At 44.7% G+C, this 22467-nt stretch overlaps 1 protein-coding gene across 3 annotated transcripts in view; it reads right to left on the bottom strand.

Annotated features, from left to right (window-relative positions):
- The window catches only part of acsbg2 (acyl-CoA synthetase bubblegum family member 2), a 28011-nt gene that overhangs the window by 4414 nt on the left and 1130 nt on the right, over positions 1-22467 (bottom strand). Inside the window, exons 1-10 of one of the 3 annotated variants that reach the window (XM_064935282.1) lie at positions 18650-18750; positions 13154-13292; positions 12252-12367; positions 8508-8776; positions 4081-4169; positions 3272-3392; positions 3059-3139; positions 2750-2899; positions 2113-2289; positions 1480-1661 (exon numbers count right to left, since the gene is read on the bottom strand). In XM_064935282.1, coding sequence (XP_064791354.1) covers positions 1480-1661; positions 2113-2289; positions 2750-2899; positions 3059-3139; positions 3272-3392; positions 4081-4169; positions 8508-8776; positions 12252-12367; positions 13154-13269 — 1301 coding nt within the window. In that variant the 5' untranslated portion in view covers positions 13270-13292; positions 18650-18750. Of the gene's footprint in view, positions 1-1479; positions 1662-2112; positions 2290-2749; positions 2900-3058; positions 3140-3271; positions 3393-4080; positions 4170-8507; positions 8777-12251; positions 12368-13153; positions 13293-16195; positions 16361-18649; positions 18751-22467 lie in introns of those variants that run through there. The other 2 variants (XM_064935280.1, XM_064935281.1) reach the window with 2 other exon arrangements.

Genomic DNA, 22467 nt, shown 5'->3' with positions numbered 1-22467 from the left:
AACTTTTTTAACAAATCAAAAACTGAAAAATTGGGCGTGCAAAATTATTCAGCCCCTTTACTTTCAGTGCAGCAAACTCTCTCCAGAAGTTCAGTGAGGACCTCTGAATGATCCAATGTTGACCTAAATGACTAATGATGATAAATACAATCCACCTGTGTGTAATCAAGTCTCCGTATAAATGCAGCTGCACTGTGATAGTCTCAGAGGTCCGTTAAAAGCGCAGAGAGCATCATGAAGAACAAGGAACACACCAGGCACGTCCGAGATACTGTTGTGAAGAAGCCGGATTTGGATACAAAAAGATTTCCCAAGCTTTAAACATCCCAAGGAGCACTGTGCAAGCGATAATATTGAAATGGAAGGAGTATCAGACCACTGCAAATCTACCAAGACCTGGCCGTCCCTCTACACTTTCAGCTCATGCAAGGAGAAGACTGATCAGAGATGCAGCCAAGAGGCCCTTGATCACTCTGGATGAACTGCAGAGATCTACAGCTGAGGTGGGAGACTCTGTCCATAGGACAACAATCAGTCGTATATTGCACAAATCTGGCCTTTATGGAAGTGGCAAGAAGAAAGCCATTTCTTAAAGATATCCATAAAAAGTGTTGTTTAAAGTTTGCCACAAGCCACCTGGGAGACACACCAAACATGTGGAAGGTGCTCTGGTCAGATGAAACCAAAATTGAACTTTTTGGCAACAATGCAAAATGTTATGTTTGGCGTAAAAGCAACACAGCCCATAACCCTGAACACACCATACCCACTGTCAAACATGGTGGTGGCAGCATCATGGATTGGGCCTGCTTTTCTTCAGCAGGGACAGGGAAGATGGTTAAAATTGATGGGAACATGGATGGAGCCAAATACAGGACCATTCTGGAAGAAAACCTGATGGAGTCTGTAAAAGACCTGAGACTGGGACGAAGATTTGTCTTCCAACAAGACAATGATCCAAAACATAAAGCAAAATCTACAATGGAATGGTTAAAAAATAAACATATCCAGGTGTTAGAATGGCCAAGTCAAAGTCCAGACCTGAATCCAATCGAGAATCTGTGGAAAGAACTGAAAACTGCTGTTCACAAATGCTCTCCATCCAACCTCACTGAGCTCGAGCTGTTTTGCAAGGAGGAATGGGAAAAATTTTCAGTCTCTCGATGTGCAAAACTGATAGAGACATACCCCAAGCGACTTACAGCTGTAATCGCAGCAAAAGGTGGCGCTACAAAGTATTAACTTAAACTTAAGGGGGCTGAATAATTTTGCACGCCCAATTTTCAGTTTTTGATTTGTTAAAAAAGTTTGAAATATCCAATAAATGTCGTTCGTTCTTCATGATTGTGTCCCACTTGTTGTTGATTCTTCACAAAAAAATACAGTTTTATATCTTTATGTTTGAAGCCTGAAATGTGGCAAAAGGTCGCAAAGTTCAAGGGGGCCGAATACTTTCGCAAGGCACTGTATAACACATACTGGTTCATCTTGCTGAGGTTGGTCTGCAGACCCACTCCTTTGGCCCAGACTGCCACCTTTCTGCGCACGGTGGACGACTTGGCCCCGACGGACTTCATCTTCTCCTGCATCTTCTCCCAGACACGTGGTACGCCCATAAAGGCTGTGGGACGCACCTCTCTCATTGTGTTAACCAGGGAGCCCTGAGAACAGACAGGAACGGAGCTCAGTCACAACATATACACACACTAAAGGGCACAAAGTACGTGTGACAGTGATACTCCGCACACACAGACACTAGCATATTGAGAAAGACAGTTCAGCTCCTGAGAATCACAGAACTGTTCAAAAGAGTTTGCAATTGCAACGTGCAAAGCTGGCACTTCTTTTGTGAAAAGCCTTTTCACAGAACGCAGAAACACTAATGACCTGATCAATGGGGAAACAGAGTTGTCTTGTGTGAGGACAGGGTATCAATTTTAACTTGTCAAAAAAGTCTGGTCTTAATCCTCCTCCCTTAACTGGATTACACACTAGGTTTATCGAAGATGAGGACAAGGTGATGTAAGGGACTGAATAACAGTCTTCTCAGTGAGATGGAAAAAAACAGAAAAACGTCCTCTTGGGATTCTCATAAATGAGAATAGACCTCACCTTCAGTGCGTCTGGCTGGGCGAAGTATGTTGCCCCTCCGACCTTCATGGTGACCCAGATGTCCACCATCTGAGCAGCGATGTGGCTGAGGGGCAGGTAGCTGACCACAATCTCCTGAGACTTGGTGGCTTCTGCCAGCCGGACATAGCGGCCTACTGCGAACGCTGTCCATGTCAGCTGCAGAGGGAGAGACGGTCAAGTACAATACAGGTCATTAGCAGGTAAACTCAGACCAAAAGGGGAGTTTGAATAGATGCGAGGCTACATCTTGATAAGCAACCTTTAAAGGATATTATAAACTGGGTGGTAGAGCCCTGAATGCTGATTGGCTGACAGCTGTGGTATATCAGACCGTATACAAGTGTATAACAACAGTTTTACTGCTCTAATTATGTTGGTAACCAGTTTATAATAGCAATAAGGCTCCACGGGGGTTTGTGGTATATGGCCAATATAACATGGCTAAGGGCTGTATATCCAGGCACTCCGGGTTGCGTCGCGCTTAAGAACAGCCCTTAGCCATGGTATATTATTGCTTAAGTATAGCACTCTGATATCTTTACACTGGCCGTGGGAAACCAAATATGCAACCAAAGACTAGTGTTAGTGGTGGGTGTTTGTAGTCAGTGTCACTCACATTGTCGTGGCTGAGCATCACTCCTTTGGGCTGGCCTGTGGTACCTGAAGTATAGATCAGTGTGCAGCACTGGTTGGGCTTCTGGATAGTGATGATATCATCCAGCTTTGTGTCGGGATCATCACGGCCCAGCTCCATAAACTCAGTCCACTGTGCAGACAATACAGGACAGACACATTCAGGATAGAGTGGGGGGGAAACGAACCTGCAGAAAACGTACTGTGCTATGAACACTTCTAAAAAAGACACAGAAGGAGGCTGTGTTCGGTTGTTCAAATTAAATCTAAATAGTTGACACTCCATTCATACCGTGTAGAGGTTTGGTCTCTTCTCTTTAAGTGCATCTTTGTACTGGATAATGGCTTTCAAGTGTGGCAGCTTGTCTTGAACCTGGAGGAAAGACCCTCATTTTAGATATCTGCGTCAGATTCCACAGTGGTGGAATACACTAAAACGTAAAAGGTATCCCTAAAGAATTAATAAATCAAATCACCTTACATCCTTGCCATCCTCTAGGCTTACCTGTAGGATCTTCTGCAGCTGCTTGTGATTCTCCACCACAATGATGTTGGCCTTGCAGTTCTCTGCTACATACTGGCAAGCATCTGGGGAGTTTGTGGTGTAGATGCCCACTGCAAACCCACTGGCAACACAAGAGAAAACAGTACAGCGAGTTATGTTGCCTTTATGTTCCATCAAACTCAAAAAATATTAATTTCCTACAGACAGGTTTGGCAACTCTGCTAAGTAAGAATGTATTTCAGAAAGTTATGATCACCATGAAAGAAGAATGCAACAGGTGAGGCATTGATCCACCCAGAACAGTAAGTTATTGTAAGTCTAACTTATCTCTGCCAATTACACATGGCATATGTTCTCACATAACCAGTTCTGACAGTGGGAAACACTCCAAGCTCTAAATGAACTTTCATTTGTTTTGACATACAGTATGGAGTTTGGATTTCTGATCATGCTCTACAGAGTTTTGGTTTCTGATTATAGCTATTTGCTGATACAACTGAAAAGCAAGAACAGAGTAGTCATTGTGTTTGGCATACCTCAGCGATCTATCAAACTGTTTTAATGTGTGCAACAGGCTACATGCTGACTTCAAGGTCATACACTATGCTGCTCTGACTGGCTCATATGTCATATCTCATCATGTCTTTGGTTGTAGTCATAAGATGCTTACACAATCTAGATGGGGCCTACAGTATATCAGTGAGCGGGAACCCTTCTGCACATCACACATACTTACATGACGGGGCTAGTGTAAGTAACAGGGAGTGTGTCAGACCCCCCCCACCCGAAACAGGAGTAGAGGGACTCACCCAGCCAAAATGGCAGCAATGTCAGAAATGAACCACTCAGCAGAGTTAAAGCCCAGAATGCCAACCCCATGGTAGCGCTCCAAGCCAAGCTGTGGACAAACACACACATACAGCATGAGAATAGATGCACACATACTTGTGTGTATATATGACACCCCTTCAAATGAGTGGATTTTACTATTTTCAGCCACACCCGTTGCTGACAGGTGTATAAAAATTGAGCACACAGCCATGCAATCTCCAGAGACAAACATTGGCAGTAGAATGACCTTACTGAATATCTCAGTGACTTTCAACATGGCACCGTCATAGGATGCCACCTTTCCAACACCGTGTCACATTTCTGCTCTGCTAGAGCAGCCGCACACAAGCCTAAGATCCCCATGTGCAATGCCAAGCGTTGTCTGGAGAAGTGTATAGCTCGCCTTCTACCTTCTCAGACTGTTAGCTAACGGTTGCGGCTAACAAAACAAATGAAATATGTTAGCTAATGTTAGCCAGCATTTGTGAACAATCTCCCTTGTTGAACGCACCTCAGGGGTCGGCAACCTTTTTCATGTGGAGTGCCAATTTACCTTACCATTTCTACCAATCTGCGTGACAGTTTAGATTTTCCTATTTTTTAAATTTTTCATGGAACAGTTTCAAATAAATAAATGCATTGCTGGTAGAAAATATTCTGATATAAAATCTCATAAATCATATATAAATAACATTGAATATGCATGGAGGTTTGTTCATGTTCATTCAATCGCATTCATCTATCTGCAACATTGTATCAACTATTCTGGGCCCCTCAGAGTTTTCCTATGCCAGTGTGCTCCAGACAGGCACGGGACAAGAGGTAAATCAGGTATTTTATGAAGTTTCCACTGGATCAGAGCATGACATTTTTCCCTTTCACACAGAGGCTTGTGGTTATCGAAAGGGAGAGCCGGATGCCTTCTACACTCGCATCGAGGCAAGCAACACGGAACCATGCTTGAATGCACCAGCTGTTCCGGTCGACTGTGTGATCACACTCTCCATAGCTGAGGAAGACCTTAAAACGGGTTAACATTCACAAGGCCGCAGGGCCAGACGGATTACCAGGATGTGTAATCAGAGAATGCGCTGACCAGCTGGCAAGTGTCTTCACCAACATTTTCAACCTCTCCCTGACCCAGTCTGTAATACCTACATGTTTCACGCAGACAACCATAGTCCCCGTTTCCAAGAATGGCAAGTTAACCTGCCTAAATGACTATCGCCCCATAGCGCTCACATCTGTAGCCATGAAATGCTTTGAAAGGCTGGTCATGGCTCACATCAACAACATCATCTCAGACACCTTGGACCCACTCCAAGTCGCATACCACCCCAACAGATCCACAGGTGACGCCATCTCTATTACACTCCACCCTGCCCTCCACCACCTGGTCATGGCTCACATCAACACCATCATCTCAGACACCTTGGACCCACTCCAAGTCGCATACCGCCCCAACAGATCCACAGGTGACGCCATCTCTATTACACTCCACCCTGCCCTCCACCACCTGGTCATGGCTCACATCAACACCATCATCTCAGACACCCTGGACCCACTCCAAGTCGCATACCGCCCCAACAGATCCACAGGTGACGCCATCTCTATTACACTCCACCCTGCCCTCCACCACCTGGTCATGGCTCACATCAACACCATCATCTCAAACACCTTGGACCCACTCCAAGTCGCATACCGCCCCAACAGATCCACAGGTGACGCCATCTCTATTACACTCCACCCTGCCCTCCACCACCTGGTCATGGCTCACATCAACACCATCATCTCAGACACCTTGGACCCACTCCAAGTCGCATACCACCCCAACAGATCCACAGGTGACACCATCTCTATTGCACTCCACCCTGCCCTTTCCCACTTGGACAAAAGGAACACCTATGTGAGAATGCCATTCATTGACTACACCATCAGTAAGTTAAAAGGTGTCGATTGGGGACTAGAGGAGACAGAGGGCCGAGCAGGCCCCCATTCACATCGACAGGGCTGTAGTGGTGCGGGTCAAGAGCTTCAAGTTCCTCCGTGTTCACATCACTAAGGCTCTATCATGGTTCAAACAAACCAACACTGTCGTAAAGAGGGCATGACAATGCCTCTTCCCCCTCATGAGGCTGTAAAGAATTGGCATGGGCCCTCAGATCCTCAAAAATGTCTACATCAGCACCATTGATAGCATCTTGGATGCGTAACCGCTTGGTATGGCAGCTGCTTGGCATCTGACCGCAAGGCTCTAGAGCAGGGGTGTCAAAGTCAAATGGACGGAGGGCCAAATAAAAAATTTAGCTACAAGCCGAGGGCCGGACTGTTCGAATGTTCATTGAAAAATTTTTAAATGACGCATATAGTCTAGTGAACCTAATTGAACCTACTGAAAACCTAACAAATATATTCCAATATGATCAGATAAATAAAGCAATATTTTCTTATGGCTCTGTCAGTAATCTTTAATTTTCAACAGACACAAAAGACAAATTTCCTTTATATAAAAATCCCCATAACATGAACATTAAATGAAAGAAACCGGTATTCAAGGCACCATCAGTAGCCTATATTTTCTATTTTAGCAAAAGTGGGCTAAATTTACTTCAAAGAAAAAAACAATAATAGCAATTTTCTATCATCCACTCAACTGAAATATTTTTAAAATATAATTGGATTGAAATACCTTGTGATTTGGCTTTTTTGAACAGAGCCTGTCGAGATTTGAGGCCTCGTTTTAATTCCTCTGCCTTTTGTAGCCTTTGTTCCATGTCCATATTCTTGTTTTTGTCCGCGTGTTTCGTTTCATAATGTCGTCTCAGATTATACTCTTTCAGTACCGCCACACTTTCTCCACACAGAAGACACACAGGTTTTCCAGCTACCTCCGTGAACATATACTCCGACTCCCACCTTGTTTGAAACCCCGGTTCTCAGTGTCCACCTTCCGTTTTGCCATTTTTGATGGGTATCTGAAAGTTAATTTTACTGTGATGCTGACGACTGCTGTGCCAATAAATATTGAAATGAAGCAGCCTACTGCTCGGTGCGTCACCGTTGCATTGTGGGAAATGTAGTATTGGTGCGTGTAAAAGATCTGCGGGCTGCCGGCTTGCTGCGGTCTGCGGGCCGGTTCTAATAATAAATCAAGATCATCCCAGGGGCCGTAAAAACCTTCTCGCGGGCCGGATGTGGCCCATGCGGGCCTTGACTCTGACATATGTGCTCTAGAGGGTAGTGCATATGGCCCAGTACATCACTGGGGCTGAGCTCCGTGCCATCCAGGACCTCTGCACCAGGCAGTGTCAGATGAAGGCCCAAAACATTTTCTGATTCCAGCCACCCAGGCCACAGACTGTTCTCTCTGCTACCACACAGCAAGCAGTACCAATGTACCATGTCTGGAACAAACAGAACCCTTAACATCATCTTCCCCCAAGCCATAAAACTTCTAAACACCTGGACTACCTGAATGGACCCGCTTGCACACACTCTGGACTCTACCCACACCAACACACAAAAACATACACTGCTGCTACTGTTTATCATCTACCCTGTTGCCTAGTCACTTTACCCATACCTATATGTACAGTACATAGCTACATCAATGACCTCGTACCCCCGCACATCGACTTGGTACTGGTACTCCCTATATATAGCTATGTTATTTAAAAATATATAGCCATGTTATTTATTCACTGTGTATTTATGTCACTATTTGCATTTGATTTTTGTTTCGTTTTTACCTCTTCTTTGTTGAAAAAGGACCCGCAGGCAAGCATTTCACTGTTCGTCTACACCCGTTGCCTCAAGCATTTGACAAATACATTTTGATTTGGAAAGATTTTTCTAATACATTGAGGAACTATTGTCATTGGATGTAAAAACAGACTTTGTTAACTTGCCATTTGAGGTTAAGAATTTTTTTATTTGAGAAGCTCCACAGCTCATTAGTGGTGGTGAGTTAAGACAAATCAGAAATCCTAATCAGAAGTAGCTAGAATTCTTATTGGCCCAATATAGGCTCTCTCAATCAATGTAAACATATCTTCTGGTGCTCCTAAGGTTAAGTCCACAGTAGTTCTCTTTTGCTTGTCTTGATATTTAGTTTGAGGAAACATTGTTGCCAAGCCAACAGAACGTTCTCTCATCCTTAGTTTCTCTGTTGCAATGTCGCACTTAAGGAACTGATGTCGATAAGCCATTCTTATGACTGGAGAAGTGGAGACATGAGCACCAAGAAAGTGTTTAATGAAATAAAATATTTTACAGTTCTCATCTGTATGTAACACTCAATAACTATACACATGTATTGTTATGGTTTTTCTCTTGCCACATTGTTCTGACATGCAATGTACAGCAGTCAAGTGTCAGCAGAGTTGGTCTGTGTATTTAGTCTCACCTTGAGGAAGCTTTTGGCAGCGGTGCGGCAGGCCTGGTAGTACTCCTGGTAGTTGATTGTCTTGGTCTGCTCTCCCTCCTTCCAGCCCAGGGCAGTGTAGCTGCCAAACCTCTCCACAGCAGTCTTAAACATCTGGTCTACGGTGAGTGGGGGCTCTGAGGCAAAGCCTGACTCCCCCATCCTCAGCTTCACCTCCCCGTCACCGCTCGATGTCCACAAGTCTGGCTTAGCCACCGCCAGGGACAGAGAGTCTGGCCGCTGGGCACTCACTGAGGGAGAGGAGAGAGAAGGGTTTCGTTTTTTACCAAGGCAAGTCAGTTGAGAAGGTGAAGGAAAAGTGTGATTTGTGAGCTTTGCTTAGACTTAAGTTTGTATAGCACCTCAGAAAATAGGAATATTGTGGGGATAAATTGTGTGAGCTGATTTAAGGACGCTCTTGCTCCATCCTGCCAGTTTGGTGATGGCAAATGGCATACATTGATTTGCCTGTCTGCAATTTGTCAGATGGAACCCGAACCCGTGAGGAAGTCAAACTAATCACTTTGGATGGGGTGCCTCCTGCTTACACCAGCACTCACATAAATGAGCTTAGACACTTTTTAGGGACAGGATGGAGGCTGCTCTGACTTCTGGTCTTAAATCTCAGTTGCCATTTGTACACTTGTGTTTCCTCTGTTGTCTGCATTGATGGTGGAGAGCCAGAGGCAGTGGGTTTAGGTGACCCTGGCCTGGAACCCAGCCTCTACCAGTACACAGACAGAGCCCAGTCACGTATGAGATATACCAATCAGCACACAAAACGCCAGACACCACAAGGTAACCCCTAAAAAGCCCAGGCACACAGACCTCACAAGGAGAGGACTCACTAAAAGGAACTATTATATTGGCCTATATGGATGGGCTAAATTGTAATGTTTCTTACAGAAGAAATATAGAAAGCATATGCATAACCATTGTAGCAATTAAAAAGAACAGTTTGGAGATTATGGGAAGATTCTTAGACTAAAAAAGGTCAGGACAACAGTTCACCTAACAAGACTGAATCCAAACATTTCACTTGATTTTATGTGCATTTCACATTTACTGTATTTTGCCTCATTTGTTAATTGGGAAATGTGAAAATACTCTGGATACATTCAGTAACAAAAAATATTCCAGGAAAATGTGGGTGTTTCCAGGGGTCCACAGCTCTCTAAAGTGTGCACAGTTCTTAAGGATTTTCAATACACCTTTATGACTAAAAGAGTCTTAAACTATAAAAGGTGCCTTTCTTTTGAGCTCTCCAAGCTGTGTTGGCGAGGAACTAGAGCAAGCAAACGTGTCGTTGTGCTTGGAACACAGCCCTGCTTTACACAATTACTATTGTTTACGCAATCCAAAACCGGTCCATTTTAAATATCAAAATCAGGGTCAGGTGGGCATAATTTCTTCACAATACAACAAACATACTGTAGGCTCATTCTGTTTACGACTACGCAGGGTATAACGCCATGTCATCTTGTAACTATGCTGAACAAAAATAAACATTTAACATTTTACTGAATTAGAGTTCATATAAAGAAATCAGTCAATTGTAATAAATTAATTAGGCCCCAATCTATGGGTTTCACATAACTGGGCAGGGGTGCAGCCATGGTTAGGCCTAGGAGTGCATAGGCCTACCTACTGGGAAGCCAGGCCCAACCACTGGAGAGCCAGGCCCAGCCAATCAGAATTAGTTTTTCCCCACAAAAGGACTTTATTACAGACAGAACTACTCCTCAGTTTCATCAGCTGTCCAGGTGGCTGGTCTCAGATGATCCCGCAGGTGAAGAAGCTGGATATGGAGTTCCTGGGCTGGCGTGGTTAAACGTGGTCTGCGGTTGTGAGGCCGGTTGGACATAATGCCGAATTCTCTAAAACGACGTTGGAGATGGTTTTTGGTAGAGAAATTAACATTAAATGATCTGGCAACAGCTCTGGTGGACATTCCTGCAGTCACCATGCCAATTGCACTCCCTCAAAACGTGAGACATCTGCGGCATTGTGTTGTGTGACAAAACTGCACATTTTAGAGTGGCCTCTTATTGTGCCCAGCACAAGGTGCACCTGTGTAATGATCATGCTGTTTAATTAGCTTCTTGATATGCCACACCTGTCAGGTGGATGGATTATCTTGGCAAAGAAGAAATGCTCACTGACAGGGATGTAAACAAATTTGTGCACAACATTTTATTGAATAAGCTTTTTGTGATTGCGGAACATTTCTGGGATATTTAATATCAGCTCGTGAAACATGGGACCAACACTTTACATGTTGTGTTTATATTTTTGTTCAGTATACATCAAACAGTGATCATGAACCTTGACACTATATTACATATATAGAGTATAATGACATGGAAATGTGAAGTGCACATTTGGACTTGCTTGTATGACATCAAAGCAGTATTTTTTATAATCCACAACATCTCATTTTTCAAAATACATCAAGTCCTTGTAATGTATAGCATTTCCCTCACTGCCCCCCCCCCCCCAAATGTTGCCAAATTATCAGGAGGGATGGGGGCAAAGTCACACACAGTGCTCAAATTCAGAACGTCTGGCAGTCAAAACCCATTCAGAGCTGTGAAGCGATCCTGAGCTCTGACGTCATGTATAACATGTTACTGTACAGCCACTGCATTCCAATGTAGGCCCGTATCAATGACAAAATGTGCCATTTTCAACCTGTATACAGGTAGCGGTGTCAAGGGTTAATGGGGGCCATTAGCCAGAGACAAACAGAAGCTCTAACTCACCTAGTAGTATTAGCATTCATGTTTGAGTCTTATCAGCAATTTTTCAAATTCACTATGATAAGACTAGAACTATAGATAATCCCTGTCACTATTTTGAAGTGCGTGAAAGCTTTATTTAGATAAGGGGACCTACTCCCTCCCATGTTCTGTGTTGACTATGAAGCCTCTGAAAAGCACTATAAAACGAAAAGATCAACAGTGAAACGTGGGGTCATGTGACCTTGTGTTAGGCTGACCCCGTTTCCAAAGAGGGCTGTGTTTCTGTGTACTGTCAACAGGACTGAGCTGTGGGTGGAACCTTCTGGGAGTTCAGACAGGACTATTTATGACCAATCACTTCTTTAATAGTCAACAGAAGCACATTGCCACAGTCATGCTGCCACTCTGCCAGGTCCTGAGGCTACAGTTACTGGACTGCACTTCAGGTGGATGGACGGTAGAGGAGAATGCCCTACTGATTTGCAGTAATATAGGGTTTACTGACCAACTGACACAAATCTCAATAGAACTGTGCTTTTAATGAAATTTGTGAATACCTTCATTTAGGATAGCATGGAACTATTTCATCTAATTTGGGGTTTTATATATGCCAGTATACAGCTTATAAAAAGGGTTGTCATACCGAGTGTGTGTGGAATGTTGAAGGCTGAATGTTCTTGACTTGAGTCGGAGGAAACAGGAAAAGGAAGTTGGCACGTACAGGCACCAAGGGTGGACTTCACTTCCCTTTTAGGCCCATTCCCTCAAAGTTCCAAATGGGGACAATTCATTTGGTCTACCTCAAAATGAATGCACTGGTATAACTTCTGTAGCCGTGTGCCAACCTCAAGAGTGTGTGTGAACCACTATGTTTGTGTACGCTCTAACTGTTGTAACCCTGTTTTCTAAATGTATTTGTGTCCCATGTAAATGCTGTCCTTGTGGTGTTTACCATGTAAATGTGTGAGTGTGTAGGTCAGCTCACCTGTCTGTGTGTGTGTGGGCCATTCAGTGGGGATGTCTGTGGGATTGTTGGTGAGCTCAGTGTTGGCCCCAGTCTCCGCTTCCCTCTCACCGGCTGACTCCTCCTCTGATGACTCACTGAGGGGAAAAACATTAAACAATGTTAAGTAGATTCCCAGTCCTGTCCTGGTGAACTCTGCTGCCACGTCTAAGATAGATGGAGGAAACCTTTCAGTGTGTCAGAGGCTAACGTCCCCAAGAATCTGTCTTGCAACTGACTCTAAACATGTTTACATTGCTGATTTGACAGAATATAAGGACTGTTTTTCATCTTTGAGTGATATAAGTAGGTCAAATATCTCTGAGCTGTCATTTAAAGGGATAAACTAATATATATATATACACACACAAAAGTATGTGGACACCCCTTCAAAATGGATGAATTTGAGCCGATTGGGAGCCAGGCCTAATCACCCAACATCAGTGCCCAACCTCACTAATGCTCGTGGCTGAATGGAAGTAAGTCCCCACAGCAATGTTCCAACATCCAGTAGAAAGCCTTCCTAGAAGACCATCACCATACTAATGATTTTGGAATGAGATGTTCGATGAACATCCTTTTAGTCATGTATTGTTCTTCGGGCTTTTGGCAATGAGGCCCTTTATCTACTTCCTCAGAGTCAGATGAACTAGTGGATACCATTTTTATGTCTCTTATTTCAGTATGAAGACAGATTCTGGGGAAGTACATAAAGGTCCTCATTGCCAAAATCCCGAAGTATCCCTTTAATGTGGGATTATTATTAAGACCGTGAAAGGTTGCAGGTCATCGTTATTCCTGTGTGACGAGAGCCTTTCGATCAACAGTCCAAACACGAGTCACGCCATCAGACCAGAGACAACGGTTTCAGGTCAGGTACGTACTTGGCTGTGGAATCCATAGTGACTTCATCCAGTGAAGCAATGCTGTCCCCGGTGCCACAGGATGACTGCAGGTTGCTGGTGTCCCTGGCGGGGTCCATTACCACGACTGTGGACATGGCAGCGGGCTCACACACAATCACTGGGAGGGATAGAGATAGGGGACAGGGTAAGAAACAGCATATGACTCATTCACACAACATGACATGCAAATCTCAGGGCTGAGTTTCCCCAGCGGTAAGTGATGGGAGGTTTGAGCAGGCTTTGAGAGTGACAAATGTGACACAAATGGCACTAGTCCTTCATTACAGTAGCACCTGCTTCTTGGTCACACAGTGGAACTGTCAGTAGCATGTGACTGCCAAACGGCTCACAAGACACCCACCATTGTGCTGCATGTGCTGTCACAGGGTCATGCTCTGGACTCAAAAAGGTACATAGATCCAAGAGCTCCTGTAGACTGAACTGTGTTTTTGTCCCCATAAATCACTGAGGCATCCTTTTAAGTAACTTCTTTCAGCCAAAATAAATGAACCATGTTTATTCAGTGTGGTCCTTTCCCAAATCAGAGGAAGGATAAATGAATATTTGGGCCTTATCGTGTTATGAAACCCCCCTTTCAGAGATCTTAAGCCATGTGGACACATGACAACAGGCGGGACAGCAGAGGTTGCATAAGACGGACTCATTTAGTTGGCTGGTTCATCTCATCCTTTGGTTATTGAAATTCAATGGCTCCATCTGTGTGAAAGACACACAGACCCAACCAGAGCCCAGTTCAGCCCCTGTTGATGATCCGCTTGTTCCATCGTGGGCAGTTACCCAACACGGCACAGGAAACACGTCAGCGCCCTAGAACAATAACCATGACCGCCCCACCAGCACGTAACTCCCGCCCACTCTCCACCCCCTTGTTGGAAATCCAATCCCGGCCTGGCTTCTGTTTATCTAGGCCTGGCTCGGTGCATTGAAAGCGCATACCAGTGGCCCTTTTGGCCTATTGTGGAATGGACTATCATAGTTCGCCAGCTGAGGACAATTGAGCAGGGGCGGCAGGAAAGAAAACAGACACCATGGGGGTCAGAGCAGGAACGCAAATATTCCCCTGAGCCAGGGCCAGGGTGCAGCCAGCCCTTATTAAAACCCAGTCAATATTATAACCTAGTGTTTTGAAACGGCTATAAACCCTCAAAACCAATGTGTCTGATTCATGGTTCGTTCAAGGGCCGTAGCTCAGCAGATCGATAGATTCTACCTCTCTGCTCCCTCCCTCAGAGGCACTGCTGTTAACCTTGAGACTTCACCTCATCATTACACATTCCTGCAGAGCCTGTGAGCTCACCGCTGACACCACAAACCCCCTGCAACAGCTACCATTGTACTTTCTTCCTCCAGTAACAGAGCGGCTGCAGATTCCCCATGCTCACACACTTGGACAGCTGTGGCCAGGGTTCACGCTGCATGGCTGTAATGTATTCTAGTGTGGGAGTTGTATTGTGAGTGGTACCTGGGGGTTGGGAGGGTGCCGACATGCCTGCATTGGGGGTGGGTGCTATAGACTAAGCCTATAGCTCAGAAAAGGCTCGCTCTCACGCTCAAACTATGTACCTTAATGAGAGAAGAAGATTCTTGATATTTCTGAATGCTGCCTTAAGGCTGATCCTCAGGGGTCTCTTGCTCATGACTGAATAAGTCTCAGGCAGAGCCCTATAGGACTGATTTATGTTTGGATGTGAGGAGAGCTATCAACACACGCCTAACCAATGACCAAGTTCTATTCTCATCCCCTCCAGCTTTGACGACCAAGGCTGTGTGTATTTACCTTCACAATGTGCTCACCAATACAAGTCAGACCAGGGAAAATAAAATAAAAATCAAGGTACTTCCTTGTTGTACAACGGAAAGCCATTTCCTTCTCTCCTGTTGATTGAGCCCGGAATGGGTGGTCACCGTCTGACCCTAGTCCCCAGAGGAGCAGTTCATTGTAATGCCTGAATGAGGTTGTACATCCCTGCTGATGCCTGCCAGGGAGTTTCTCAGTGAGCATTAAGGGGATGGGCTCAAATGGATTTAGAGTTGCGCAGTTTCATCACGTTAGCAACTGACCGCTGCGTTGCACACAATTAAGAGAGGATTAGGTCCCAAACAGTATGTCTAGTCCACATAACTGCCACAATGTCCATTCAAAAAACTAATTGCAAGTATAGACAATTTGGCTGATTAGGAGTAGAGGCTTTTCTTGCACACTGCTCTAAATGGCAACATTAAAACACATTTTTAGAAACCAGCATTAACTACAACCTAAACAAATCCTGCCCAAAACTGGGCGTCTCCAAAACCAAGCAGGGGTTCCCCTCTCCCCACACCCAGCATTTAAATACCCCAACTGTAGAGAATTTTAGATGCAAAGGAAGCTACATTAAATCTCTTTCTGTCCCTGTACTTGTCTCTATCCCAGATGGCCATCTCACCCAGCTGCTTGGAGTCGTTTCCAAGGCTGCTAACCCACTGGGGTGAATCAAGTTTCCATCCATCCAACCAGCAGCTGTTTCTGGCCCCAATAATGCAGTTAAAACTAGGACTTCTTTGCCTCGCCCAACCCTGTCTGAGCAGCTGTACATGGAGGGCAGGATGCTCCACCCCAGCCAGCCGGCACATATCTGCTGTCGACATGGGCTAATGAGGTGGATGAACCAGTACCACAAACAGCCTTCAGAGCTGTGGTACATGAGCTGTTCTGAATTCAATAACTTAACTTCAATGTAAGAACTAAACCAAATTCAATCATTGAACACAGAGGGACTCAAATTTAGTTTTAAAATGTATTTTACGTAAGGTACACAGAAACCACCAGTCACATCTTAATGAAAATGCCACGATGCCAGAGAAATGCCTTCCCACAAGCCAAAGTCAGAAGACCATGGATATAAAGATGTAATATATGTAACAATCAATGTAAGCTTTCATATCTAGGCTACCCAAGTGAGAGGGAAAACGCCCTCATCACGTCTGAATGTATATCTAATTCAATGCATAAGAACTTACAGTGCATCCTTGGAAGTAATCTCTTTAGATTCCTTGTTTCAGTTCTGGTTGCCGGTTCTCTGGACTGCTTAAGCACTCTAGTCAGTCAGCTGCTAGACTCAAAATATGCTGGCCTCTCCGCCTCAGTCTACTCTGTGTAACACATCATTAATTTTCAAACGCCTGGCTTGTCCCTCCTCTGAAACCCCACCCTTTCCTGCAGACATCCTTACACACTTCCGCCACTAAGATGCCAACACTACAGCCCTTCTCATTGGCTGAAACGGCTCACACCACAAGACTCGTCCCCCATATATGGTCACTTCAGCTAAATTAATGCAAGAGGGAGGGGAATGGGTGGAATGGAATACTCCTCCCCCCTTCTCTTGGATGATGCTATGAGTCCCCCACCCCTCCCCCTCACACACTTCCGCAACATACACAACCACACAAAGCAGATATGCTGCTGGGGTTACTACAGGACAAGGAAGGGGCGGTTTCTCAGGCCAGTTTGTTATAGCTACTGCATATAGCAGCTCTGCTGCCTGGGCTTTGATGACGTTCCAGAGATAAACATGCCAACATTGTCAGGCAGACATCTGTATCCTACTGACCTATATACTGTAGGCTACATCAAATAAACATCCAGAACTATTGGATCATATTGTCTATCACTTCCATTCATTTATTTCTAGTTATGATATACAGTGTATTCAGAATGTATTCAGACCCCTTGACTTTGTCACATTACAGCCTTACTCTAAAAATTGTTATATTCCCCCTCAATCTACACACAATACCCCATAATGACAAAGCAAAAACTGCTTTTTAGAAATGTTTGCAAATGTATTACAAATAAACGGAAATATTACATTTACATAAGTATTCAGACCCTTTGCACCTTTGGCAGAGATTACAGCCTCGAGTCTTCTTGGGTATGACACTACAAGCTTGGTACACCTGTATTTGGAGAGTTTCTCCCATTCTTCTCTGCAGATCCTATCAAGCTCGGTCAGGTTGGATGGGGGAAGAGTCACTGTACAGCTATTTTTCAGGTTTGTCCAGTGATGTTCGATCAGGTTAATGTCATGGCTCTGGCTGGGCCACTGAAGGACATTCAGAGACTTGTCCCAAAGCCACTCCTGCGTTGTCTTGGCTGTGTGCGTTGGGTCATTGTCCTGTTGCAAGGTGAACTTTGCCCCAGTCTGAGGTCCTGAACGCTCGAGCAGGCATCAAGGATCTCTCTGTACTTTGCTCCGTTCAACTTTCCCTGAACCTGACTAGTCTCCGCCGCTGAAAAACATCCCCACATCATGATGCTGCCACCAGCATGCTTCACCGTAGGGATGGTATTGGCCAGGTGTTGAGCAGTGCCTGGTTAACTCCAGATGTGACGCTTGGAATTCAGGCCAAAGAGTTCAATCTTGGTTTCATCAGACCAGAGAATCTTGTTTCTCATGGTCTCAGAGTCTCTAGGTGCCTTTTGACAAACTCCAAGCTGGCTGTAATGTGCCTTTTACTGAGGAGTAGATTCCGTCTCGCCACTACCATAAAGGGAAAGGCCTGATTGGTGGAGTGCTGCAGATATGGTTGTCCTTCTGGAAGGTTCTCCCATCTCCAGAGAAACTCTGGAATTCTGTCAGAGTGACCATCAGGTGCTTGGTCACCTCCCTGACCAAGGCCCTTCTTCCCCGATTGCTCAGTTTGGCCGGGCGGCCAGCTCGAACATCTCTGGAGAGACCTGAAAACAGCTGTGCAGCGACGCTCTCCATCCAACCTGACTGAGCTTGAGAGCATCTGCAGAGAAGAATGGGAGAAACTCCCCAAATACAGGCGTGCCAAGCTTGAAGCGTCATACCTAAGAAGATGCGAGGCTGTAATCGCTACCAAGATGCTTCAACAAAGTACTGAGTAAAAGGTCTGAATACTTATGTGATACCAGTTTATTTTGTATAAATTAGCAAAAATTACAAAAAAACAGTTTTTGCTTTGTCATTATATGGTATTGTGTGTAGACTGATGGGGGATAAAAACAATTTTAGACTAAGGCTGTAACGTAACAAAGTCAAGGGGTCTGAATACTTTCCGAATGCACTGTATATGAGGGTATGTATACACATTGTGGAGAGTATGTGGATATAATATGTAATATATCTGAAGAATACGTGGATAGAATAGTATATGTACAGCAAAAGTTGAATAGCATAGCTTTGACTGACTAGAATACAGTATATACACACATATGAAATGGGTAAAACAGTATGTAAACATTATTAAAATGTCCAGTGTTCCAGATCTATGTACGTAGGGTAGCAGCATCTAAGGTGTAGGGATGAGTAACTGTGTGGTAGCCAGCTAGTGACAGTTCAGGGCACTGGGTGGAGGCAATGGGTGATGGCTACTTAATAATCTGATGGCCTTGAGATTGAAAAACAGCTCGTCTCTCGATCCCAGTGTTAATGCACCTGTACTGACCTTGCTTTCTGGATGATAGCGTGGTGAACAGGACGTGGCTTGGGTGGCTGAGGTCCTTGATGATCTTCTTGGCCTTGCTGTAACACTGGGTGCTGTAGATGGCCTGAAGGGCAGGCAGTGGGTTCCAGGTGATGTGGTTGCGGACGGTGCAGTTGTCGTACCAGGCAGTGATACACTATTGAGAGCATCCTACCAGGCTGTATCTTTAAAAGTTTGTGAGGGTTTTAGGGGCCAATATGAATTTCTGCAGCCTTCTGAGGTTGAAGAGGTGCTGTTGTGCCTTCTTCACTACACTGTCTGTGTGGACCATTTCAGATTGTCAGTGATGTGTATGCCAAGGATCTTGAAGCTTTTCCCCTTCACTGTGGCCCCATAGATTGGGGCGTGCTCCCTCTACTGCATCCTGAAGTCCATGATCAGCTCCTTAGTTTGGTTGACATTGAGGGAGAGGTTATTTTCCTGGCACCACTCCGTCAGGGAGCTCACCTCCCCCTCGTCGCTGTTGGGAATCAGGCCTACCACTGTTGTGAGTTAGAGGCGTGCATGGCCACAAAGTCATGGGTGAACAGGGAGTACAGGAGCGGGCGGAGCACATGCCCTTGTAGGGCCCCCGTCAGGAAGTCCAGGACCCAGTTGCACAAGATGGGGTTCAGACCCAGGGCCCCGAACTTAAGGATGAGCTTGGAGGGTACTGTGGTGTTTTAGGCTGAGCTGTAGTCAATGAACAGCATTCTTACATAGGTATTCCTCTAGTCCAGATGGGATAGGACAGTGTGCAGTGCAATGGCAAACGAATCATCCGTGGATCTGTTGGGGTGGTATACGAATTGCAGTGGGTCTAAGGTATTGGGTAAGGTGATATGATCCTTAATAAGCCTCTTAAAGCACATCATGATGACAGAAGTGAGCACTGTGGTGCGATAGTCATTTAGTTCAGTTACCTTTGCTTTCTTTGGTACAGGAACAATGGTGGACATCTTGAAGCAAATGGGGACAGCAGACCGGAATACAGAGAGATTGAATATGTCCATAAACACTCCAGCCAGCTGGTCTGCGCATGCAGCTAGGGATGCCGTCTGGGCTGGCAGCCTTGTAAAGGTTAACAAGCTAAAATGTTTTACTCATGTCGGCCACGGAGAGCGAGGGCTCACAGTCCTCGTTTAGCGGCTTGTGTTGGCGGCACGTTGTTATCCTCAAACCCGGCGAAGTAGTTGTTTAGCTTGTCCGGGAGCAAGACGGTGTCCGTAACGTGGATGGTTTTCCCTTTACAATCCGTGATTGTCTGGAGTTCCTGCCACATAATTCTTGTGTCTGACCCATTGAATTGTGACTCCACTTTGTTGCTGTCTGTACTGATGTTTTGCCTGTCTGATTTCCTTATGGAGGGCATAACTGGACTGCTTGTATTTGGCCATATTCCCAGTCACCTTGCCATGGTTAAATGCAGTGGTTCACGCATTCAGTTTTGTGCGAATGCTGCCATCTACATTTGTTTTCAGGCTGGTTGTATTGGTGCTAGCTAGGTATCAAGCTAAAGCTAGCAAGCTACCCCAGTTGAGGTCAAACAAATTATGCTTTATTACCAACGCGGTATTGTAAACACATCGTTCGTGGCCGGTGTATGCAGACTTTTGGGCAGCTTTGACAGTGCTACTAATAGTAGTGGTGACGCTTGGCTTGCACGTGCAAATTCAGAACACACAACATTCTATAATAGAACTGTTATTTGATGTGTCAAAAGCTTATTTAACCTGTCTAGGTTTTTCTCAGGTTTTTGCCTACCATATGAGTTCTGTTACACTCACAGACATCATTCAAACAGTTTTAGAAACTTCAGTGTTTTCTATCCAAATTTACAAATTATATGCATATTAAAGCTTTTACGGCTGAGTAGCAGGCAGCTTAATTTGGGCACGTTTTTAAACCAAGCTACCCAATACTGCCCCCTACCCCAAAGAAGTTAACATGTCAAATAGTGTTATTTGATGTGTATCTTTTTTGACATGCAAAGACCCAAACGATGTTCCATAGTATGTCGTGAAACTAATAGCAGTGACGCTATTACTGTGTAACTCCGGTAGGGCAACATCTGAAAAAAAGCGCACTTGGTAGTGTGTACTGGTGCTCAACCAGTCGCGAGAGCCAACATCACCCACGACAGAGAAAGGTTGATTGTCAAGGGAAATTAATTCCATTATCTTGGAGTTAATGGATTTCGCCTTTGAGTTGTCTCACTGAAAATGTCTTACTCTTTCAAATAACTCCTCGATCCACACAACAGACATTGTGAGCTAGGTTAGGAATGCTGTGTTGCACGTGTAGAGCAAAATTTTACGTGGCATCATTATGTCGTCATTACCCCTATCCACATCGACGGGACAGTGGAGAGGGTAGTAAGTTAAGTATCTCGGCATACACATCACGGACAAACTGAATTGGTCCACCCACACAGACAGCGTGGGGAAGAAGGCGCAGCAGCGCCTTTTCAACCTCAGGAGGCTGAAGAAATTCAGCGTGTCACCAGAGGCACTCAAACTATCACTGCCTGGTATGGCAACTGCTCCACCCACAACCGCAAGGCTCTCCAGAAGGTAGTGAGATCTGCACAACACATCACTGGGGGCAAACTACCTGCCCTCCAGACACCTACACCACCGATGTCACAGGAAGGGCATGAAGATCATCAAGGACAACAACCACCCGAGCCACTGCCTGTTCACCCCGCTATCATCCAGAAGGCGAGGTCAGTACAGGTGCATCAAAGCAGGGACCGAGAGACTGAAAAACAGCTTCTATCTCAAGGCCATCAGACTGTTAAAGAGCCATCACTAACATTGAGTGGCTGCTGCCAACACACTGACTCAACTCCAGCCACTTTAATAATGGAAAAATTGATGTAAAAAATGTATCACTATCCACTTTAAACAATGCCATGTAATATCTTTACATACCCTACATTACTCATCTCATATTTATATACTGTACTCAATACCATCTACTGCATCTTGCCTATGATGTTCTGTACCATCACTCATACATATATTTTTATGTACATATTCTTCTTCCCTTTACACGTGTGTATTTGGTAGTTGTTGTGAAATTGTTAGGTTAGATTACTCGTTGGTTATTACTGCATTGTCGGACCTAAAAGCACAAGCATTTCGCTACACTCACATTAACATCTGCTAACTATGCGTATGTGACAAATAACATTTGATTTGTACCTACATTATATAGGTATGCAGGTCAGCTTTGACTTCGGTTTTGCACATCAGCGTTAAACTAGACATCGGGCCAATACTGATCAAATCAAATCAAATTTATTTATATAGCCCTTCGTACATCAGCTGATATCTCAAAGTGCTGTACAGAAACCCAGCCTAAAACCCCAAACAGCAAGCAATGCAGGTGTAGATGCACGGTGGTTAGGAAAAACTCCCTAGAAAGGCCAAAACCTAGGAAGAAACCTAAAGAGGAACCAGGCTATGTGGGGTGGCCAGTCCTCTTCTGGACTGGATGTTGGCATTTCTAGCTAATATCGTCCGATTCCGATATGTTCACCAATATATCATGCATCCCTAAAAACTACCTCAGCTTTTGTTGAAACTATTAAACCCAGAGGACATGGTTAATCTGGTAGTGACTGCATTTGCAAAAATACAAATGCAGGGAGGGTGAGTGCTGATCCCATAGCTAATGATACCAAGGCTGAGAAAGAACTTCCCAACTGGGCAACCCTGTTTGCTGAGAACTTGAAAGTCATGGGAAATAAGAGAGATTTGTTTTGCATTATCACATATAACCTAGCAAGGTGACAG

This window comes from Oncorhynchus masou, chromosome 24 (assembly GCF_036934945.1).
Source record: "Oncorhynchus masou masou isolate Uvic2021 chromosome 24, UVic_Omas_1.1, whole genome shotgun sequence".
NCBI lineage: Eukaryota > Metazoa > Chordata > Actinopteri > Salmoniformes > Salmonidae > Oncorhynchus > Oncorhynchus masou.
Note: the sequence above shows the minus strand (reverse complement) of the source record. Positions and strands in the feature narration are given on the sequence as shown.